This window comes from Myotis myotis, unplaced genomic scaffold, assembly GCF_014108235.1.
Source record: "Myotis myotis isolate mMyoMyo1 unplaced genomic scaffold, mMyoMyo1.p scaffold_m19_p_8, whole genome shotgun sequence".
NCBI lineage: Eukaryota > Metazoa > Chordata > Mammalia > Chiroptera > Vespertilionidae > Myotis > Myotis myotis.
Genome location: NW_023416390.1, coordinates 26,705,552 through 26,728,801, shown reverse-complemented (window position 1 = coordinate 26,728,801; position 23,250 = coordinate 26,705,552). Strand labels below are relative to the sequence as shown.

General features: G+C 37.8%; 1 protein-coding gene across 12 annotated transcripts in view; it reads left to right on the top strand.

Annotated features, from left to right (window-relative positions):
• DOCK10 (dedicator of cytokinesis 10) overlaps positions 1 to 23,250 on the top strand; it is a 210,961-nt gene that overhangs the window by 42,032 nt on the left and 145,679 nt on the right. Inside the window, exon 1 of one of the 12 annotated variants that reach the window (XM_036319302.1) lies at positions 3,490 to 5,315. The exons of the other annotated variants lie outside the window; for them this stretch is intronic. Coding sequence (XP_036175195.1) covers positions 5,154 to 5,315 — 162 coding nt within the window. The 5' untranslated portion in view covers positions 3,490 to 5,153. Of the gene's footprint in view, positions 1 to 3,489; positions 5,316 to 23,250 lie in introns of those variants that run through there. 12 annotated transcript variants of the gene reach the window in all.

Below are 23,250 nucleotides of genomic sequence, written 5' to 3'. Positions count from 1 at the left end.
GGGCACTGGACATATAGTGAACCCAGTAAAGACAATCTAAGCTCCCTAGAGAGGGGAAGACATCACTTAAAAATGAAATTCATCAGAAGTTAATTTCAGTTTATGTTTTAGAAAGGAAACCACAGGAAGTAGTGATAAGGACAGATTCAGGGCTGTGAGGCGACACCTCTTAGGGGAGGCTTCCGCTAGGCAGTATCATGTTGAAACTGAGCCTGGAGGCTGGGAGGGAGGAGACCAATCCTCCATTTTTACCATTAGCAGAGGCAGCATCATATTTTCTCCCTTAATGATTATTATGGGCCAGATTCTATATTTATCTTTTAAGTCATTCTCCTACTAGTATCTTGACAAGGTCCAGGAATATCTCCATTTTACAGCAGATACTACCAAGGCTCAGAGAGGTTAAGCAACTTGCTCTCAATCACATAGCTTCTAAGTGGCAGAGCTGTGAGAGCAGCATGAGTCTGAGTCCAGAGCTCCCTGTGAGCCTTTCTGCCCAGCATCCCCATTCCTATTCCTCAGGCTGCCATTAGGGACAAGGATCTACTTAGACTTGAGCCCCTATCTTTTACTCTACCAGACTGACAACTGACGGATGATTTATTAGGTTGACAGGTGCCCCAATGCAGTCATTATTTCAGAGAGGGTGAGCTAGGCAGCCAGACTAGAGACATACCCTGCCTCCCCCTGCCAGTGCCAAAATAATGAGGGCATTTCTCTGAGGTGCCAGTACCTATGCCAGGTGTCCTGGAAGCATTTGCCCATCTTTAGAGAGTGGTTGTCAGGTGCTCTAGTGCTGTTTTTTGTGTCCTAGGGATGGTGGGCAGGGCAGATGAATTACTCTCTCACATCCAGTGCCTGCATTCCTCAAGCTTGGAGCCCCTTCAGGGCTCTGAAAACTGCAGCCACTTTTTCTGAGCCATCCTCTGCTGTGTACATTGTTGTCAATCCTTTATTTGGGGTTTTGGATCAATGTGATCACATTCACTTTTCATTTTTCAAAAATACTTTCCAAAAAGTCTCATTGGCTAAAAAACCTCCCCCTACCACTCTTGTAAGCAATATCTTAGCTCTTACACTGCATTGCTGTCATTTTGCTTGGACTTTGGGAAGGAGGGGAGGAAACAAGTAAACTCCATCCACCCTCTTGAACCAAAAATCAGAGCATCTGGACTCCTAGTGTGGTGGAAACCATGTCCTTCTGGGACATCAGGTGCAGTGAGGAGCCAGTACCCACAGGCTCCTGAAACTTTGTGTTTTGGAAGCAGGGAGAAAGGTGGGGTTCATTTAACCTGTGGGGGGAGGGTTTGAGAACCTTTCTCTGGGGAGGTGACAATATACTTGAGACTTTATTGTTTGGGTATGGTTTTCCCAGGCAAGGTCTTCTACATTCAATATCTCAACCATACTTTTCTCTTCACAAATAAGTTCTCATCACCATCTTATTAGCCTCGTGCAATAGTATCCAGCAACTCTTGCATGTTGAACGATGAGATGAAGCTAGACAGTACCAGGGATATGCAAGAAGCAGGAAAGGCTGATCATGTTACACTCATTTCTCAATTAATATAGTTTCATCTGAGCTCATGTTTAGCTTCCAGTGTACTTGCCATAAGAAGATGGCAGAAGCCCTCACTCCCTCAATGTAGGTCTGGCACGATGCTTGAGGAAACGAGGCCTCAGGGCATATGTACAGGTCTTTTGAGTTAGAGAAAAACATGGACTCCACCTCCATCCTGTCCAAACATAGTCCAAATCAACACAGTCTACATCTCAAAATACATTTAGACATATAGCTCTTACATAATTTAACAAAGCTGGGAAAGCCCAATGCTTACAATAGGCATTATTTATTTAAATTAAATATGCATTTCCCTTGCCCATTGTTGAAAGATCTTTGGATGTATTATTCCAATGGAAGAAATAGCAACAACTAGAATCAAATAAGTCTTAGTTCAAAATGTTTTGAAAATGGCTCTAAAAACTAAATTTATTTGCCAGGACTTATTGAAAAGAGGTGAGCATTCAGTGAGCAGTCCCTTGAGACTGGAATGAAGGCAATTTTTATAATTTTACATCTGTTGTATTTTTCTCCCCTCCCCCCCCCAACTTGCTCTTCAAAGGTCTTTACTTTTTATTCTTATATTTAACTTTCTCCCAGGTATTCCTTATCACTAATATCTCTCTTCACTCTTTCTTGCATTTCTATCCACACTAGGCTACTTCATGCCTATATAACATGGCCATCCATATATGATTTGGAGCAATAAAGGTTTTCACTGTACATAAAGTTAAGATTTCATAAGTGATTAGTGGATGAACATAAGTGATTAGTGGATGAAATAATATCATATATATGGGTATATATGTGCATATACACACAAATGTATACAAATATATATATATTATATATACGTATTATATATGTAATATATATATATATCATTTAATAACCCAGAATGAACTAGTTCCCACCACTTCCTTGAGAAATTTAGTCTTACAAATGATAGTGACAATATTTCCTCATCTATAGCAATAAGTTAAAAATCTTACTTCTAGCATTTTTATATTTACTAAATATCTTAGTGAATTGTGAAATAAGACCCAGTTAGGGGAAGGAGGCCAATAAAGACAAAAGAGAGCCTCCAAAAGTTATTGATTGGTAAGGACATGCACATTTGATGCTTGAAGGCCAGATCAATGATTCATGTTATTAATACTGCAGATGAAAATACCAAGCATCTATAAAGAATTGATTCCTTTTTAAAAAATATTTTCTGTGTATCTACCTATATGCTAAATATGAGGGGAAAAACGGCGTTGTGTATGGGTTGATTTCTATCTCCTCCCCCATCATACCCCACCCACCAAGGCTTAATTTATCATGGAAAACTTACAGCTCAGAACCCATTCCCTTTCTTGCAACTTTGCTGGTTATTATCCTTTCGGTCTCTTGTCCACTGGGCAACTGTGTGTGTATTGAATTCCCAAGAAACTAATTCTTGGAGGTTCCCTTCCCTTGATGATAGAAGTTGAAAGAGAAAGACTATTGAGAGTCCCCCAGCAGTCCATCAATAACAGGGATGAATTCCTCAGAGTCAAAGAGGGGATCGATGGAAACAGGACTCTAATAGCTAGAAAGCATCTCATTTGTTTCCCCAAAGACTTTGGCATCTGCCAAAACATCTGACTCCAAAAGCCACCCAGAGGTTAGCCAGATTTAGAGAGAGGAGGCTGGAAACGAGTTTGGGATGTGAAGTGCATCCTCTGTGCCAAGCTATGGTGCACGACTGAGGGATCTGTCTTCCCATTCAATCCTCTTGCCAACTGGAGGTGGTGGATTGTTTAAGCACCTCCAGTCAGTGCCTTGCTGCATTGGAGTTAGTCATGAGCAAAGGGCAAGAACCCAAGGGAAGGAATGGAGAGGGCTAAACTGTCATGGGCATGGGAGTGAGTGGGTGAGGGTGGGCACTGACATACAGGGAGTCCAGAGGAGCAATCATATTTGAAAAGGCACATTTATAGTCTTGGAAGTCAACTCTGTGCTTTGTCTCTGGTGGACACCATTTATATAGATATTCAATACACACAGGCCAGACAGGCGAAATTGTAACCTCTCTTCAGTAAATGCTCTAGTTGTTCAGAGTAAAAATGGTTTGGATTAGCACCCGGGCACTCTGACAAAGGTCTGTAGGGAGTGAGAGGATGTGCCAGCACCATTAGCATTTTTTTCTTCTTTTTCCAGAAGCACTAAAATATGTTTGCCCAAAACAGAGGGAGATGAGAAACTATTGGCAGCCAGTACTTCTTAAAAGAAAAAGAAAAAATGTTTTACTTCTCTGGCAGACATACTAATTAAAACGGTGTTGTATTGTGACAGATTGCTGAGCAATTAATGCCTAATTGAGGATTATGTGAAACCAAGTTTACTGGGGCCAGAGTGACCGAGACTTAGAGCAAAACAAACCTCCAAACTTCCTGCAGCACCCTCCCCACTGAGAAGCCACGAAACCAAAGAAAACATTTTTATTTTGGCTCTCAGATTTACCCTGGGAGGATTGGCTTGACAGAAAGATCCTGACTTGAAAATCCTATTGGGGATTTCATACTTTCCTCATTTGTAAGCAGAATCCTTTTTCTGTGAGATATTTTTAGTGCAAGCATCCCCTCCCGCCCTATTCTGTTACAGTAGACCATTAGATCTTGAAGCCAATCCAAGCAGGTCACGTGACTTCTAAGCATCTCTCTGGTTGCCTCCTAAGTGACTAGTCTCTCAGGAGTCGGGGGAATACTAGACTCGTAACTACCAAAGTCCTTCCCAAAGACATGAATTCTTATTGATAGGATGTGAAAATGCTTTACAGCTGCTTTTCTAAGAGGTCAGCTGGAGTGACCTCTGTCAGCTGAGTGACCTCAGTCATAGGCATTTTCAGCCCCGCAAGCCGCCTATGTATTCGGCTGCAGAACGGCGTGTGTGTGGGAACAGAACAACCACACTATTGAAAAGCAGTCGCAGAGGAACAGTGGTGTCGCTCACATGGGTTTGGTTAATGCGTGCATACTTTTGATAAATTGTTTTTGATTCAGTGGACTCCACGTTTGGGATACGCCAGTTTTATTTCTGGAACTTCTGAGCTATGAAAAGTAAAACCTCAATCACTTAGTGAGGTGTGTAGCAGAATTTTCCCCTCATGAAGTATTTACAGTGAACAAAAATCATTTTCACTCTTTACATGACACTCATTGGCCTTGGAAAAAATGTCACTGTGATGTCAGATTTTCAGTTGTTTAGTTTGAAAAAGTGATTTATTTCATTGTCTCAGTGGGAAAGTTATATTTATTCAGATCTCTGAAACTAGAATCAAAGGGAATCATTGTAATGAACAGGAAACATGCTCTCCAAATGAACTGAGACATGCTCTCTGGTCAAAATGCTCTAATATTCCTGAGTGTGTTCGCTCTCAGTGGATTCAATCTTTCCCATCTCTGCATCCAAGCTATTTGGCACTGATCAGATGACCAGAGCTCAAGGAAGTGATTGGAGCCTGCGCTGGCTGCAGCTGCAATGTGGGCTGTTTTCAGGGACAAGGAGCCACTGTTTTGCAAACATAGCATCAACATAGAAGTTATTCCGTAGGCTGCAGGATGCAGCGATGGGCTGCACTGCCAGCATTGTTCTGCTACAAGCTTTTCGTGCTGTGGTCCAGAGGAGCTGTCCACACATTTGTAGCCGACGCCAGGAGGAACCATCCCACGAAATTCTGCCTCTGGAAAGTGACGATGAAATGAGCAGACCCAGAACCCTCATCATAATGGTACGGTATCTGTGGCAAAGCAGCCACACTTGATTGAACTGTTATTATAGAACAAGGTTGCAATTGAGGGCTCGGGGGTGTTCAGCTTTAGAGAAAGAAATGTGTGACCTAGAGGTTACTAATGCGCTTTAATGTTTGAGGAAAACTGTTCAAAACTGTTTCTATCATTCAGAGAGAGAACTGATCTTCTTTCTCTTAGATCTGTTAGGAAAATGTGCAGTTTATCGTTCTATTACAGATTCTTTACTGCCTAACACTTTGTATGCTGTGGTTAACATCTATGCAGAAAAAAAAAACCACCCAGAAAGCTTTGGAGTTGGTTGAAGCAGATTTTACTTTATAATTCTATTTTGAAAGGGTAGCCCCAAGCAGATTTTTTACATCACATGTAACCCATCAAGTTGGATAGATGTTGGTAGTTAGCTCTAACTTCAAGGTATTTGGAGGTTCCAGTTCTCTCCAAAATGCTTAACTTAGGCATAAAATCAGACTAAGTTTTTGAGAATTTTGTGGAATGCATGGTGCTTTCATTAGAAAGCTGTTGCTCACCACCTGCCTAATGACACTTTTGTCTGTGCTTTCATTTATAATAGACAGTGTTACTGCTCCTTTGTACATCTGTTTGATCAGCAAGAATAAAGTGGAGGATAAAGCCTTTCCTCATTTCAGGTTCAGGGAGAGATCTGCTTAGTCACTGAAATTCCATTTGAGGTAGAGGTAGTATGCTAAAGTTTCCAAAATTGAGGAGGCAGTGAAGTCTGGGTGGTTTCAGTACAATCGACTTTTTTCTCTTAGATTTTAGCGTTCAGATATCAAGTGAATAATGAATGAAAAATACCTGTTACACTAAAAGTTTTTAAATGAAAGTCATTTGGCTTGGCCTGAGCCTCTAAGTGACAGAATGCTAAGCTATAACATTTTATGCTAACTTCTTTAACAAAACAATATTTGATTTTTGAAAAGCGATACTGTTCTTGAACTATTTGGCTATGATTATCTCTAAGAGGAAACACTAATTAGGAATAATTTCTTACTCATTACTCTTATAAGTTTTTACAAATTAAATTTGAAAAAAGTTGAGATATTTGTTTTTCAGTTGGACTCGTGTCAATAAAATTAACATATGCTATATCTATGAGTATTAACCATGCCATCTCAATCTTTAAAAGCCAATTTTTCCTAATTTTACTAATTAAACCATACAATTTTGCAGCTAGAAATTTGAAAAAAAAGTTGTATCTCAGAGTAACTGAGAAATAAAAAATAATTAATTCACTTAGTAACAATCCCTTGTTTTCTCAAAGCTTTTTCTATTTTTACCACCTTTATGGACATCAGATGAGGTGATGATGAATTTACTGATGAAGAAAACAGGGGGTCAGAAAAATTGAATATCTTGTTCACATCACACAGGGCTAAATGCCAGAGCCTCAAACCACACTTAAAATCAAGGGTTCCAAGAGCCAGTACAATTTCAACTGTTCACACCTCTAAGGAGATAATGATAAAACTATTTTTTATGAGAAGTCTGGTGGAAATCTTGGACCACTCAGTCATAGATGCTCAAACAAAGTGTGTGCATCTTGAAGGTTTCCTCTGGGCCATTCCAAAACTCACACATTCAATAACTCTGTATTGCCATCTTGCTATGAGCCAATCACTCTTCTAGGTACTTGGAACCCACCATTGAACAAACTCACCAAAGATCACTGCCCTACATTGCAAAGTTTTATGAAGATAGTATATTTTGCAAATCTCGTTCTTATAGAAATGCTTTGTTAGGGTTGTGATGCTTAATGCATAAACTTAAGTCGGTGAAACATTTCCTAATTTCCAAGTTAGTATTTTGAGAACTTGAATTTGTTTCAAAATCACTTAGAAGTGTTTATTTATATAAATCCTTGAGCACTTGGCCCCCATATCAAAGGTCTGGAGGGGAGCCCAGAAATCTGCACTTTTAGTAAGCACCCCCAGGTGATTCTAGTTGAGGGGCACCATGGATGACAGACACTCTGAGAAACATGGCTCTGGAAATAGATAATCCAGACTCTCCACCTCTTATCCTCCTTTATCCTAATATTCTTGTTTTCTTCTCACTCTGGCTCTAAGCTTTTGAATAAACTGATTTTTTTTTCCTCATCACGCATTAGTAAGCAAATTGTGTGTGTGTGTGTGTGTGTGTGTGTGTGTGTGTGTGTGTGTATGTGTGTTTGTGTGTGTGTATTTAAGATCACAGACCCTAGAGTCACAGACTCTAGGCTGGAATCCTGACTTCATCACTTATTAGCTGTGTGGCCTTCCACATGGTATTTAACATCTGTGGCTCTTTTTTTCTCATTTGTGAGATGGAGGTAATGGTTCCATCAGCCCACAGCTATTGTGAGGGTTTAATGAAGTAAAATATATGTTAAGTGTTTAGAATAGTGTCTCGGTATATTAGTAAGATGTTCAGTAAAGGGGATTAGAACATCCTAACTGAAAAAGTGACATTTGAGGAAAGAACAGAAGGAGGTGAGGGAGTGAGCCATGCCATGCTTGGTGGGGACATGTCTCAGGCTGAAGAACCAACCAAGGTGAAAGTCCCTATTTGGTGAGAAGCCTGGGCTGAGTGTGGAACAGTGAGGAGGCCACTGTGACTGATAGCCACGGAAAAGGTAGCAGAAGGTGAGGTCATGAGGTCATTGAGGTAATGGGGGAAGATCATGGCAGGCTTGGCAGGTCATTAGGAAGACTTGGGTTTTTTTCCAAGAGTGAGAAGAGAAGCCATTGGAAGGAGTAGGCACAGAAGTTAAGAGCATGGAAAGTGGAGCCAGAATGTCAGGGTTTGAGTCACATCTCTGCCACTTACTAGGTGTGTGATCTTGACAAAATGACTTGACCTCCTGTGCCTTTGTTTTTTCGTTGCTAAAATACAAAGTAATTGTGCCTACTGTGAAAGATTATTTTGAGAATTCAGTAAGTTCACACTTGCAAAAAGCTTCGACCAGTACCTGGTGGATAGTAAGTACTAGATTAATTATAAGTTCATTAACATACAGGGCCCTGAGCAGGGTAGAAACAGGATATATGGCTGCAGAGTGTCAAAGGTTAAAGCAGGAAGACCATCAACCAGGAAACTATTTCAGAGATCCCAACAAAAGACCTAATAATGATCACCATTGAGGTTGTGGGAAGTGGTGGGATTCATATATATATATATATATATATATATATATATATATATATATATATCAAGTAGGTGGGAGTCATATATATATATATATATATATATATAAAGTAGGGCCGGTAGGGTTTGCTTCCAAATTGAACATATGAGTGAAAGAAAGAGAGGAATCAGATATTAATGTTCAGAGTTTTTTGTTTGTTTTTGTTTTATTTATTTGTTCAGTTTTTGACCTGAAGCCTGAGTTGCCATTCAGATGGGAAAGACTGCAGAAAATGATTTGGCAAGAAAATCTAAGTTTAAATGTTATGTTTGAGATTCTTGTTGAATCTACATATGGAAATATCATATAGGAAATTAGATATACAAGTCTAAGTTCTGAGGAATGAGATATAATACCCGATGGAACGTAATATCAATTAACTGATTGATGAATGAATAAATGACCTCACTTTTATAATTTTCTATAATACAGTATATAAATCCATTTGCAGTTAATAATATGAGCTATTTCATATTTTTGGAATATGTATTGTTTACATATGTGTCCTGTGAATAAAATGAAGACCAGAAAGGAAAAAAAACTGTGAAAATTACTTCAAAGGAAATAAAATGATCTCTCTTCTTACTCTATAATAAATATCCTAATTTAATAAGACATTTTTTATCATAAGGATTTTAACATGTTCTGCCCAATTCATCTTTTTGAATGGTTGTATAAGGAAAAAACAACTTCTAAGCATTCGAATTCTGAGTTAATGTTCTTATTTTATTTTACGTGTGGTGAGGCTGAATCTTGAATATACAATAAGATTCCGCCATGGGAAAGGAAGCTTGTGTAAATGGAGTGTAACTTTAAATGGTTTGCCGTAGATGGGTGTGAGGTGGGGCTTAATAGCACAGAGAATCTTTGGCAGTCATTTTTCCCCGTGAACAAATTTTGAACTGAATCTAAAAGCCACAGAAAATGGACAAATGAATTGGATCTTCTCCTTGGGTACAAGAATTAATTGGATGTGATTGGAGGCTTAGTAATTAGTCTCACAAATCTTTGACACAAAGGTTTAGTAAATTCAAATTACATACAGTATCATCTCCTTTATACATAACCTTGCATCTTTCCAGTTCTCCAAATGATACAAATTTAGAAATGATAATGAATAAAGAAAAATATACAAAATCTAAAAAGAAATATTTAAAATTTTAAATCACCACAATGATAAAGAAAAAAAATGAAAAATTGGGCGTTTATGGGGAGTATGCAGAAACACTAAAAATGATGGGCAAATTCAACTATATATAAACATATAAAACTCATCTATATATCAACTAAATATATGTCACCATACTCTTAGTAGATATGTTTGAGTGTGACGCCATAGTGTGAAGATTAAAAAGATTGTATTATCAAGTAGTAATATATATATACTTATATGGTTAGAAAAAATAGGCTCAACAAATTGATGGTGGTAACAATAATCCCTTAACTTTCAAAAATAATAAAATACAAAAAACTTGGTTGTGCTTGTTTTGTTTGTTCCTGTGTTTTCTAGAAGATTAGATTATAAGGCTAACCTCAAGACCAGGCTTCAATCAATGTAATGAAATCTTGTGAAAACCACATAACGCAATTGAGGATAAAATGAATCTTTTAGCAAACTAAATATGTACACAGTATTTTCATCGAGCTTGAGCAAATTTTTCTATATAGTTGTTTTATTCTCTCAGATTTTATTTCCATGGAGCTGATTTATTCAGGGGCTAAAGTTTAGTATTTTTGAAATTTATTTCCCATAATCTACTTTATTCTGCTGAAATATATTTTATTTTCTAAGATTACATCCAACAAATTCAATATACATCAAGTGAGTTTGTCATCCTAAGATGGTCTAAACATCAGAAATTCAGTAGACCATCGAGGGACAGCTGCATATCGAATTTGATAGGCACTGATAGCAATAGCCAGAAAGCCACTGCCCCCTGCTCTCATGGAGCTTACAGTTTGGTGGGAGAGACAGAAAAGTCTCCAACAAGTGTAAAATTGTAGTCATGACAAGTGCTTCAAATGAGAGTTTCATTCTTCCTTAAGACTGTGTCCTTTAAGCACCCAACCTCATCAATGCAGTCAAGGAAAGCTTCTAAGGAAGTGTCAATGGAACTGAGACCTGGAGAAGGGCAAAGAGAAAACATGACATGTGTCAACCTATTGGGCATGGTCATCAAGAAGACATGAATGCAAGATTGGGTCAATTTAAAATCACACCCTGGAAGCTCCTGAGGAAGTTGAGACCCAACACAGTCCTAACTTTTATTTTGTTGCCATGAGTGCATGGCTCTGATTCCTATGCAAAAGTATGTGCTTGCAGTGTGATCACTGGATCAATTATTTAAATTCTCTTTGCTTTCCTGTAGGTAAAATGGGAATAATGAGGGTATCTATCTCTGTTGTTTTCCTATTCCTGCTATAACAAGTTATCACATACTTAGTATCTTAAAACAACACATGTTTAATACAGTTCTAGAGGTCAGAAATCTGAAATGAGTCTCATTGAACCAAAATTGTCAGGTTTGTCTATATTCTTTTCTGGAGGCTACAAGGGAGAATTTGTTTTGGGATATTTTTGTTGTTTTTTGGTTCTTTTTGTTTATTTGACTCTTCAAGCTTCTGGAAGCTGTCCACATTCCTTGGTTCTTGGCCCTATTCCCTCTTCAAAGCCAGCCACATAGTATTTTCAAACATGTCTCTGACTCTGACCCCTGACCCCACCTCCCTCTTTCACTTACAAAGGCCCTTGGGATTACAGGAGACCACCTGGGCAATCCAGAATAGTCTCCCTATCTCAAGGTCAGCTGACTACCAACCTTACTTTTATAACCATACTCCCCCCTTGCCTTGTAAATAACATACTCACAGGTTCTGGGGCTTTGAATGTAGCTGCCGTTCTGTTTACCATAGTGTCTCATTGGATTATCATAATAATTCAATGAGGGGATACAAGTAAAGGACCTAAAATAATTTTTGGAACTTAGTAAGAACTCACTAAATTTTAGCTATTCTGATATCTTTCATTGTTTTGTTAAAACTAAGAAAAATTTACAAGTATAATATACTTTAAAGAGTTATTTTAGGAAAAATAATTAAACTGCTAAACGGAAACTTAATTTGTACTTCATAGAATATGAGAAAATGGAAATTCAAGGTTATTTTATCTATTGTAATACTTATTGAATAGATTCCTCACACAAATAGATGATTCAAAGTACACTTATGTTTGAGACTCCGTTCTCTGTTATCCACCAATTGCTACTCTTCTGAAATTTAACTTTTAGTTTCTTCTTTTTTTTCTTTCATCGTTTATAAATGGATATTGAATCTTTCCAGTTCTCCAAATTATGCCAAATTTAGAAATGATAATAAACAAAAGAAAAAATATACAACATCCTAAAAGAAAGGTTTAGAATTTAAAAACCACAATAATAGCCTGGCTGGTGTTGATCAGTGGTTGAGTGTTGGCCTATGAACCAGGAGGTCACAACTCAATTCCCCATTAGGGCACATTGTTGTGGGCTTGATCACCAATGTGGGGCGTGCAGGAGGCAGCCAATTGGTGATGCTCCCTCATCATTGATGTTTCTATATATCTCTCTATCCCTCTCACTTCCTCTGTGAAATCAATAAAAATATTTTTAAAATAAATAAAAACCACAATAATAAAGAAAAGTAGAAAATTAAGTGAGAGGGAGGAAAGAGTGAAAGAATACATTTTAAATCCTGTAGGGACAATTGAAGTTATCAACTTAGAGATGAAAAATAATCTGTATCTTATTTGTCATTTTAAGTTTACTTCAATTTTTTCTGATGTGAGTATATTTTATTACATATTTATAGTAGTTAAGAAAAATCCATAAATTGTAAATTATGGAATCTAGATTCTTCTTGAAGTAGATACTCAGTAAAAGGTTTGATGAATAAATGAGTGAATGAATGAATGAAAGCCATATCTGATGGGTCATAAAGCTTACAAAGTAGGAATCTGTGAGGTAAAAATAACATATGGATTCATTTGGTAAATTTTCAGAATTCCTGCTCTTGGTCCTTCTGTTACAATTGCCTCCTTTGCTCTCATGCACTTTATGAGAACAGAACGTCTCCAAATTCTGCTGTGTATGTCAGAGAAACTATAGATGGAAATTGTGTTCACAAAATAATAGCTATTTAGAGAGCACTTCCAGCTATTTGTCAGGTACTTTGCTAAGAACTTTGCAGTTATCTTTTCTTGTTGCCACAACAACCATTGGAGGAAATTATTTTTATTCCCATGTTATTGAGGAAGATATTAAAGCATATAAAGTCACTCTTTATATTTGAAATACAATGTGAGTCATATAATTTTTAATTTTCTAAGAGCCACATTTTAAAAAGTAAAAAAATAGTGAAATTAATAATACATTTTCTTTAACCCAGTATACTCAAACTCTTATTATTTTGGCATATAAGCAATATAAAATTATTAATGAGATGTTGTACATTGTGTTTTTTCACACTAAATCACCAAAATCCAGTGTATACTTATAAAACATTTCAATTTGAAAATTAAATTAAATATTCATCACAAATACTGTTCAGTATTTAGGTTTCACAAAATTTACAATTGAAAGAGTAAAGAAGCTTTGTAACCTTGTGTTGCCTTTAAAAATTCAGCCTCATTATATCCATATAACCAGTTAATACTTACATGTATACATGCCATGTAGCTATGTAGTTGGATGTGGACACTACTATGATATTATATTTATTAGCCTGGTAGCCAGAGTTTTTAAAGGAGTCGTGTGTGGATGGAAATAGCAATCTACTACCTTATTTAGCCATTTAGGACTGAAGCTCTTATTTTGGAACCTTGGGAGAATAAAACCAATGAGGACAAAAATTTGAGATAGAATTTATATATCTCAACAGATGTTATCTCCTTTCATCTCTTACCTTCTAGCCCTAATGTCAATTTATCATCTTTTTTTTTTTTTTGAAGAATACCAAATACTCAGTACCAAGTGGATTAAAACAAGTGATGTGCTGAAGTTTGCACTGGGAGCAGAAAATTGAAAATAGTGGCTGGGTAGGTTGTGAGAGGTAGGACTTTTGGATGGAGTTGAGACCCAGGCCTCATATTTTCACTTATTTTTATTTACGAGAGAGAGAGAGAGACGAGGGAGAGAGAGAGAGAGAGAGAGAGAGAGAGAGAGAGAGAGAGAGAGAGAGAGGAGAGAAGAGAGAAGAGAGAAGAGAGAAGAGAGAAGAGAGAAGAGAGAGAGAATCAATTTGTTGTTCCACTTGTTTATGCATTCATTGGTTGAGTTTTTGTATGTGCCCTGACTAGGAATCGAATCTGAAACCTTGGCATATCAGGATGATGCTCTAACCAATTGAGCTACCTGACAGGGCCGGCCCCCACACTTTCTATAGCAAATCCAGCAGAGAAAGACTTAACTCCAGGACCTGCCCTGCCTTAGATGATTATTTTGGGCTTAGATTCATATTTCTTGTGGCTTAACAAATCCAAAGCATAAACTATTATTTCCTAGAGCCTATTCTCTGGTACTCTTCTTTAAATACTACATGGAAATTATTTCAATCAGTAAAAATGCTTAATATATCATTTTCTGTTGGCTCTCTCTTTGCCATTTTTGTTTCATGCATGCTTTGATTTCCATGCATAATCATGGTCATAATTTAACATTGTTTTACTTGCCTGTGGTTATCTGACTCCACCTTCAAAGGTATTAGATGAATCAATTCAAAATTTAGTTAGTGATTTCTATCTAGATGTTTTCTCCCAAGTTTAATGAATAGGTATTAGAAAATGAGTTGTAGAAGTGTAAACCCAAGAACGAATAAAGCCTCTCAGTTTTTCTTTTTTATATATTTTAAATTATAAAGTAAGTGTATGTTGTGAAAAGGTAAATCCTGCGTATTGGTATAATATAAAAAAATGAAAACAGTTGAGGAAATTTACTCAGACCTCTTCCACACATTCTCATACTCCTCTCATGTCCCCGCAAATAATTGTTATTTCCACCTGCTTATATGTAGTTTTATTTTTTACAAGATGTATTTATATGACTTAGTATTTGGCTCATCAAGAGGAGTTTTTTTAATTTTCACCTGAGAATGCATTTATTGACGAGAGAGAGAGAGAGAGAGAGAGAGGGAGAGAGAGAGAGAGAGAGAGAGAGAAAGAGAGAGATGAGTGAGAAACATAGATTGGTTGCCTCCCATATGCTCCCTGATTGGGGATCAAACCCAAATCCTAGGTATGTGCCCTGTCTAAGAATTGAACCTGCAACCTTTTGGTGTACAGGATGATGCTCCAACCAACTGAGCCACCCAGCCAGGGTTCATCAAGAGATATTTTTAATCACAAAGTTAAACACTATTATAACCCAAGATAGACAGTGGATACGGAACCAATATTTGGGTTGATTTCCTATTGTAATTTCATAAGAAGGCCCATACTGACATAACCTACTTTCTGTCATAGTCACCAAATATAACGGCACATTCAGATACCTGATTATAAAACAATATTTTGGTTATGTCCTGCCCAATGCCAAGCCACTGGGCAAACACTGAAATTTTTACATATTATGTAGATCATCAAGCCATATGAAGGCAAACTTTTTAATACTGGACAAGACTGGAAGATATATGGAACTTTATCTGTTTGATCCTAATGATCTGTGTCTAATGGATAGAGTCATTTCATGAGCTCTTACTTGTTTTAGCACCAACGATATTTTACACCTAAGGGGTTTGCAAAGATATGTATAATTTCTGCCTCTTGCATCACAGATATAATTAATGTGAACATCTATTTTTTACCTGAATACCTGTAATTAGGATGAGATATTTAACTTTATCACATGAGCTAGCTGGCAGTGCAGCGTTGATCCATGTTTATTCACAGCCTCAGCAAAATATAATTGACCATAAACCCAGCAAGTGTTAAGGTCTAGTTCCAAGGAAACTTGTTATATAGCCCATAGTATGCTTTGTCACACTGCATTTTTCTGCATCTTTAGAAGGAGAGTTAGTCTGCTTTGTCTCAGGAATGCTGTGTGGTAACTGCTCAGATTTAAAGACCGTGTAATTGGTTTTATGATTCACATCGCAGAGGCAGTACCTCATTGACTTCCAGATGAAGGAAATAAACACTTAAGATTTCTAGAAAATAGGAGTAAAGCAAACATTTCCCTTTTGTCGCCCTGGGAGTTGCACTCTGGAACTTACAGTTGCAGAAAAGTAGAAATTCCGTCTTATATAAATTAACAGGCCACGCGACACTTATTTTGTATATTCAAAGCAGCATGTGTCATATCACGGTAATGCGAAGGAGCATGCTTTTTATCAAATAGGCTTATCTTTCCATGGTGAATGTAAGCAGACAGCCATCACTGGGCCAGCCTCCTTCCACACTTTCTTAGTGCGCACATACGTTTAAGTATCAGGAATATGCAGGCCCTTCAGAAATGCCTTTCGAAAGAATTTGGAGGGAAAGATCAAGTGGAGAATGGATGATATATGCTGAGCACTTTATGTTAGCGAAATAGCTGAAGGCGTCAGACAGTCTGTTGTCCCCACTTGTGTTTTTACAGGGTAATGCTAATCAATTAGCTGAACTCCGCTATAGATAGTAAGTAATTACATTCACTGGAAGCCACAGTAATGTGATTAATAATACATTTCAATTTCCAAGGTAGCATTTCACTCGGTACTTAAACATGGCTCTTTGGAGAGAAAAAAACATTTTTATATACAGGAAATATGATAGGGTTGAAATTTATTTCTCTGAAAGTAATCCCGTGAGAAGGAAAATATTATAAAGTTTTATAAAATGCCACTGGCCCCTCCTGCATGCATGAGTAAAATTCAAGTTTCTTCTTTAAGTATTTTCAAACAAATTCTTAAGAAATAGTGCTTTAGACTTCATAGTTGAATGCACTGTATGGACGTTTTAGGGAAGGCAGGTAAATCTTAGTAATTATGGAGCACCTGCTGTATTAAAATTCTGAAGCTAAGCTCTTGAAGGGGTAGAAAGGTAACTAAGCAACTAATTTTATGTCTAAGAATATGCCACAGCAATAGAGCAATTGGCCTGTACTAAATGAATACAATCTAAAGAGAAATAAAGTAATTTCCACAAGAGCAGTGTGAAGAAAGTTCCATGAGATTTCAACAGAGGCATACAGGAGACAATAATCTATCCAAGAAGAGCTGGATTGTGGGCTACACACAGAATCACAGTGGGAGACAAGGGCAGACAAGTAAATGGCAGACAGTCTTGTGTCTGAACCTTGACCTTGCTATGGAAGAGTGCATAACAGAGCCTATTGTGGGCATGCAATCAGCACACATTACTTAATATTCCCTATAAACCTGGTTCTGTTCCATCTTCTGCACGATATGAAATTTGGACACTTTCTAGATTCTGACCAGACCTCCTTAACTTTGCACACACTGGAAAATTAATGTACTTGTTGAATAGGTATACACCATCAGAAAGAAGCACTTTTGCTGTGGGGCATCCATGCTAGAATAGCCCAGCAGTAAAAGTGGGTGGGGCTGCCCTGTGCCCCTCCCCTTAACCATTCTGCATAATTTCTTGTAGTCTTGTGTCCATAAGTCTACATTCTTATAACACTGCTGTTTTTCCCTTCCAACATAGAAGGGGGCTAGGGGCAGTGAAGGGAAAGGAGTTCTGCTTTTTTGAAGGAATGTCACTAACAGAAAAAATTTAACTTTAATTTGTTGATGATGCTCAAGACTAGTAAACACCTTTTCTTAGAAATATTTAAAAGCCACGATTTAAACCCATGGAAAAAATATGGTTTTATTCCTGGCCCCTTGGTTCCTATACTTTTTTATGCCCTCAAGAAGGAGTTATTGGTGAGTCAGGTGGCATCTATTTCAAAGAGGTTTTGTTTAAAGATCAAGCTGTATTTAAGAATCATTTGTCCTTAGAGAATGAATGATACCAAATTTTGCCTCGTTTCCAAGTATCCTCCATTATTGTAGTAGCTTATCATTTAATAGTTTTTCTAATTCACTTTAAATTCTATGGCATATTTTTATTACATCTATCTAAACACTGATAGTCTTCTAAATTTCACCAAGGAAAACACTCACATCAAGCTTAACATGCCCTAATCCTGTGCATCTGGCATGGAAACCCTCCTTTCAAATATAAAATTTTAAGTAGATATTTGAAAATGTAATATGCAAGAAATGGCTCTTTGAATATTAGACCAAAATTTAAAAGCATGATGAGTTTTTATGTCCCTAAGAGTCATTTAGTTGGATCTCACACCAGCCACACACACACATCCCAAGTGCATCCTTGCCTCCTTGAACTTCTCTGGCCTATATTTCTCTGCTCTGCAATAGATGTCAATATTATATTATCTCCCTCAATTACTTACACATTAAACATTGCTTCCCAGGCATTATGAAACAAATAAGTTTTAGAATTAGAGGCACTAGCTAGAAACCTTCCAGAGCCAAATAGTTATTTCCTGAATTAAGCCACCGAGGAGTGACCTATGCTTTTGATGTGTAGGGCTAACGTCATTAAATTTTACTGTAAGAGGATAAAGTTCCAGCCTGGGCAGTGGTTAATTATTGTTAACTAGAGGCCCAGTGCATGAAATTCGTGCATGGGTGGGGTCCCAAGGCCTGGACAGCGATCAGGGCTGATAGGGGCCTTCCAGCTGCTGGCCAGGGCCTTCCTTTGTTCTGCACCACCCCCTGGTGGTCAGCGCACATCAGAGCAAGCAAGCAAATTCCCAGTCTCCTGGTCCAACTCCCGAGGAGACACTTTGCATATTAGTCTTTTATATATATAGATGATATATCAAAATAATTTGGAGGAAAAACAGGCTTGAACCTGCATCAGAGAATTTCAGATATTCATTATAACTTTGACTTTCCACCTTCTCAACTCCTCATATCATCATTTATGTTGTTTTTGAAATAAAAATTTCCATTCTATAGTTACACTAAAACAAAATTTTCAGTTACTTGTCTTTCACAGTTTAAGAAAAGCTTGGGGCAATGCTCGGTTCCTATTGACCTTCATCTTTTTTATGATTCTCTGCATTTTTTCATGCTTTTGTTTTCTTGTAGGGGGCAGAATTTGGTGTACAGTCCACCTGTCTATTGGAACAATGAGGCTAAGCTGTAAGCATTTGTTAGTTGCTACAAGAGATGTCAGCAGAGAAAGTCTTGGCATCATATTTGGGTTATATGGCTAGGATAATTTAAAGTTGTGTGGTTTAGTGTTGAGTACAGAGAGGCCAGAAAAGTACTTGTCTGGAGCCATGAAGAGTGAGCTGCTGCCTGGCCTCAGCTGTCCAGCAGGAAACCATGGCTGTGGAAATGGTGGATAGCCAAGAAAATGGTATTGGTGCTTTGGAAGGAAGATGTCTGGGATAAATCCATTGCTAAGTCATCTCCTTTGACATTAGCCGGAGAAATGTCAATACAAGGGTATACTGCTAGAGACTGTGAGGTATGGCAGAATCCTCTATTGACCATCTTTCAAAGTGTAAGAAAAAAATTGCAACCATAGCACATCTGGAAATAGCACCATGAAACTATTAAATTATTCAAAAGACTCTTGTGGCCTTTCATTGTAATTTATGTGACTACCAATACAGGGAATCTATATGAAGAAGGAAGAATAGTATTCCCTCAGTTTTCCAAGGATAATGTAGAGAAGAAATGTAATGTTTATAACAACTATTCATTAATTGTTCATAGCTATTCTCTCATAACATGATAGGATTTTAGAAATATCAAGTGTCTTTGAAATTTCTAATCATTCTTATTTTATTGAATGAATAAAATGATCAAGTGCTCAGTTCCTTATCCTGATATTCTAAAAATATGTGGTGAGAATCATTTTATATTTATAAACAACTTAGTAACATCATGACCACCTTTCATATTAAAGTTCTTATTTTTTCATTCTTAATATAAAATTACTACTTGATAAAAGATTTATTTCCTCTTTAAGACAAATATCACTTTTTAGAAGTTTTGCTTAGCATCAAGTTCCCATCATTTACATGAAGAGGTGTTGAACCATGCCACTGACTTGCACACCGATTCCTCAAAAGAGCTGCCTTACCATCCAAATAGTCTTTATTTTGAAAAATTGAAAAAGAAATGTAGTGTACTGTGATGCTTCCTATGGCTTTAGAAATGGAAAGAATATTCTCTTGCCCCATGCATTCAAGGAGGGGGCATTCTGGTAAGAGTATTAGAAAAGAAGCACGGTTTTATTACTACAGCCAAGGCATTGATATATTATCCACATTTGGGGAATCATCAGGAGTAAATTATTGATCTCATATAGACCTAGACTTACTGCAAATATATGGGCAGTAGACGTTTTTAGGCTTGTTGTCTAATGTAGAAGGACCAGGTAAGGCTTAGAGCAGATTCCCAGTTATAATTATCTTACTAAAGACATGGTCTTAAATGGGACAGTAAGTCAAAGGCTTCAAATTCAAATGCCTACAGACCAAGAAGCCTAGACATGGAGATGTATGAGAGTGGTGGGAGCATAGCAAATAAGAGAAGGCATGGACCACCCAAAGGGTATGGCTACTGCTCTGCTTGGGCAGTTGTTTCCATGTCAGAAGGTAGGATCAATGTAGTCATATCTTGAATTTTCCAAGAGAAACTAGTAAGCAGGGCTTTTATGTGAAATCTTCCAATTTTTAAATGCTAGCAACTAATTCAGATATTTTAAAACACTACTGGCAGAAAAACACAATTGTGGGACCAAGTTGAGTCATAGGCTGCCTGCTTGTCATTCTTATAAATTTTTATTAGAGTTTCACTTTAATTCAGCATTCTGACTTCAAGAAGCCTGTGAGAATGCTGCCTAGAATATGTTAGGATATGTTTGGCTGATATGAGTAGAAAATGATTTTTATATTAATGAAAATAAGTGTAAGGCTGAAGATTATATTTTGACTTCGAGAAATGTGCCCTCCAGATCCTGATTCAGAAAGATTTGCACAGGTATAATTGATTAATAATAAGTCAGACTATCATTTCTTGACCTAAAAACAATAAAAGGAGAGTGTGGTAATAAATATCGACAATTAAATTTCCAGCAACATAATACCAATAGAAGATGTGGATACTAGTACATGAAAAGCAGCAAATCCTTTTAAATCTGTTTACAAACCATACCAGAGCTATCAATAGCTATTGAAGGCTAGAGGTGGGAGGTGGGATAGAGGGAAGATTCAGATGTCCCATATTTTTGCCTTAATTGGGTTATGGATTATTTTCCACACTGACTTCAGTGCTTACTACACAACCATGAAAATATATTCCTGCCTCATCCTCTTAGGCTGGGATTTCACAAAGGCCCCATCAACCCTGAACCACATACTTAAATAGATGTTAAGTTTTGTTCAGTTTAAGGAAATGTTTTAAATATTTATTTAAGTTATGTATTTGCCTAAGTGAAGTGCACAAGTATTTTGGTTATACTGCTTTGGACAATCACTCCTGGGGGAGATGACAAGAGCAATGTCATCTAGTGATGTGGCTGAAGAAAGAATGGGGCCAAAATTGGGGGAGGGGCAGAGGGCTGACCCTGAGGGCACCAGCACCTGTCAGCCAGCCAGCATGCTGTCCTCTCTTTGTTTTAGCCCCAAAGCAACCTGGCACCTACCCTGATTCAGCCTGTCCTGCCTCCTCACATAAGCTCCTGCAATTCCTGTGGACCCCAGAGAAGATGCCACTGTGGTCTTCTTTTTCTAAATTATTTTAAATTCTGTCTCAACACATATGCTGGTTGGAGATACCATTTCCCAGCCTGTGTGACACAGAACAGTAAGTACTCTATATGAAAATGGCTGCTGTGCAAAAATCGGTTTGGGAAATCCTGCCTAGTACACACTCCTTGAGGGCCTCACGTTGCCTGTTGGCAATGTAAAGCCCTGAGGAGCTCTTCAGTGAGAGGGAGGCCTTTGTTCAGTCCACTGCTTCTCAAGTTTATTTAGCATGAAATATCTCTGATCTAGAAGACTGGCTCACACGCTGTGAAGCTCTGGAGCATACATCTGGAAACAATATTGACAAGGACTATGCCAATGAAAGCTTCTGAGCTGAGGAATGGCAGTCAAATCTGGCTTTAGACAAGGAAATTGATGCAATGGAAGGAGGATTAGGAGATGTTATATAATCATTAGAGTTTAGTGACGAGGTAGGTATGCAGATGAGGGATAAGGGAAGTAAAAAATGAGTACCTGGACCTTGATTTTATCATCCCTGGTGGATGATGATTTATTAACATGATGATAAAGTCACGTGGAATTGTGTTGAGAAGGAAAAATGAGCTTTGGTTGATTTGTTTTTTAGGACTCAGAAAGAAATTTGTGGGTGAATGAGATTTTTAATTGTTTGACTTCCAGTGCTTTCTAATGCAAGCCTCCCATGATAGCATTTGCCAAACTACCTCCTCTAAACTCTGTAAAGGCAAAGAAGTTGTTTTCTTTTTATGACTATCAAATACTTAGTGCAAGATCTGTACCCATTGACAGAACAAATACACAGATGGTTGCAAGTGTTATGTGGCTGCAAACAGAAAATGGTCTTAGCTAAATGAAGGGGAATAAAGAGAGAAGGTGGAGGTAGCCCCTGTGACCAAAGGAAGAACTGAATATCAGGCACAGGAAGGAGCAGGGTGCTTGAACTATAATTGCGGGTCTTTGGTATAAAATCCAGGTGTTTTCTTCCCTTATGTCATTCTTCTCAAGGTTCAAGTTCAGCAAAAAGAGTCTGTTTGGTCCAGGTGTGGTCAGGGCACTTATTTGATGTCCTCTAGAAGGTGAGGGTATACAGGATTCAGTTACAACAATAAGGGAAAAGAGATTAAGTCCCATCCCCATGTTAACTCAGCTTTTTTCCCCCCACACATCAGAAACTCAGATCTTGTACAAAGACTCAGCCTTGGCAATGGGCACATGGAACCAGCCCAAAGAACAGAGGGGGACAAAGCTGAACATCAGGTATTTTTGAAAGGATTGGTTTTCCAGGGTTGGCTTTTGTTTTTGTAGCTACACTTAAGGCAAAAGGAACTATATGTTTAAAAAATCTGATTATTCATAGTAAACCAAGATCATATCAGTTAAATGCAATGCGTGGGTGTGAAACAGTGCTAAATTCTTTCAATGCTCTGTTTACAAACCATGTCAAGGGCAAAGTCATCTAGCGAGAATGCGCAATTTCCTTCTGCAATGAAATCTAGTGGGAACAGGGATCAAGAATCAGGGAGCATCTGGAAGAGGTAGAGAAAGAGGTGCTGTGATGAAAGATTTTATTTTCCAGTTGGCACTTGAGGTTTAAATAGAAAAAGAAAAAAGCTTATTTTCTCAGCCATCATTATTCGGTCTGCACAATGGATGATACAAGTTGTTTTACTTAAAAACATAGAAATTTGGGGATGAAAAAGACTTTAGGACACAGAGGGCCAGAGATTACTGTTTTGCCCAAGGTTGCTCAGGCATCAGTGAATGGACTGATTCCTGAATATAGGCCCCCTGACTGCCATCCAATGCTCTTCTCACCTGAACACAGATGCCCTCTACCCAGAAGAGGAAGAGGACTTGTCCATGGCACTCTCCACTCAGCACTTATGGGCACGGAGAGATAAGAAGTGAACACAAAACTGGTTTCTGAATGCCAACCAAAGC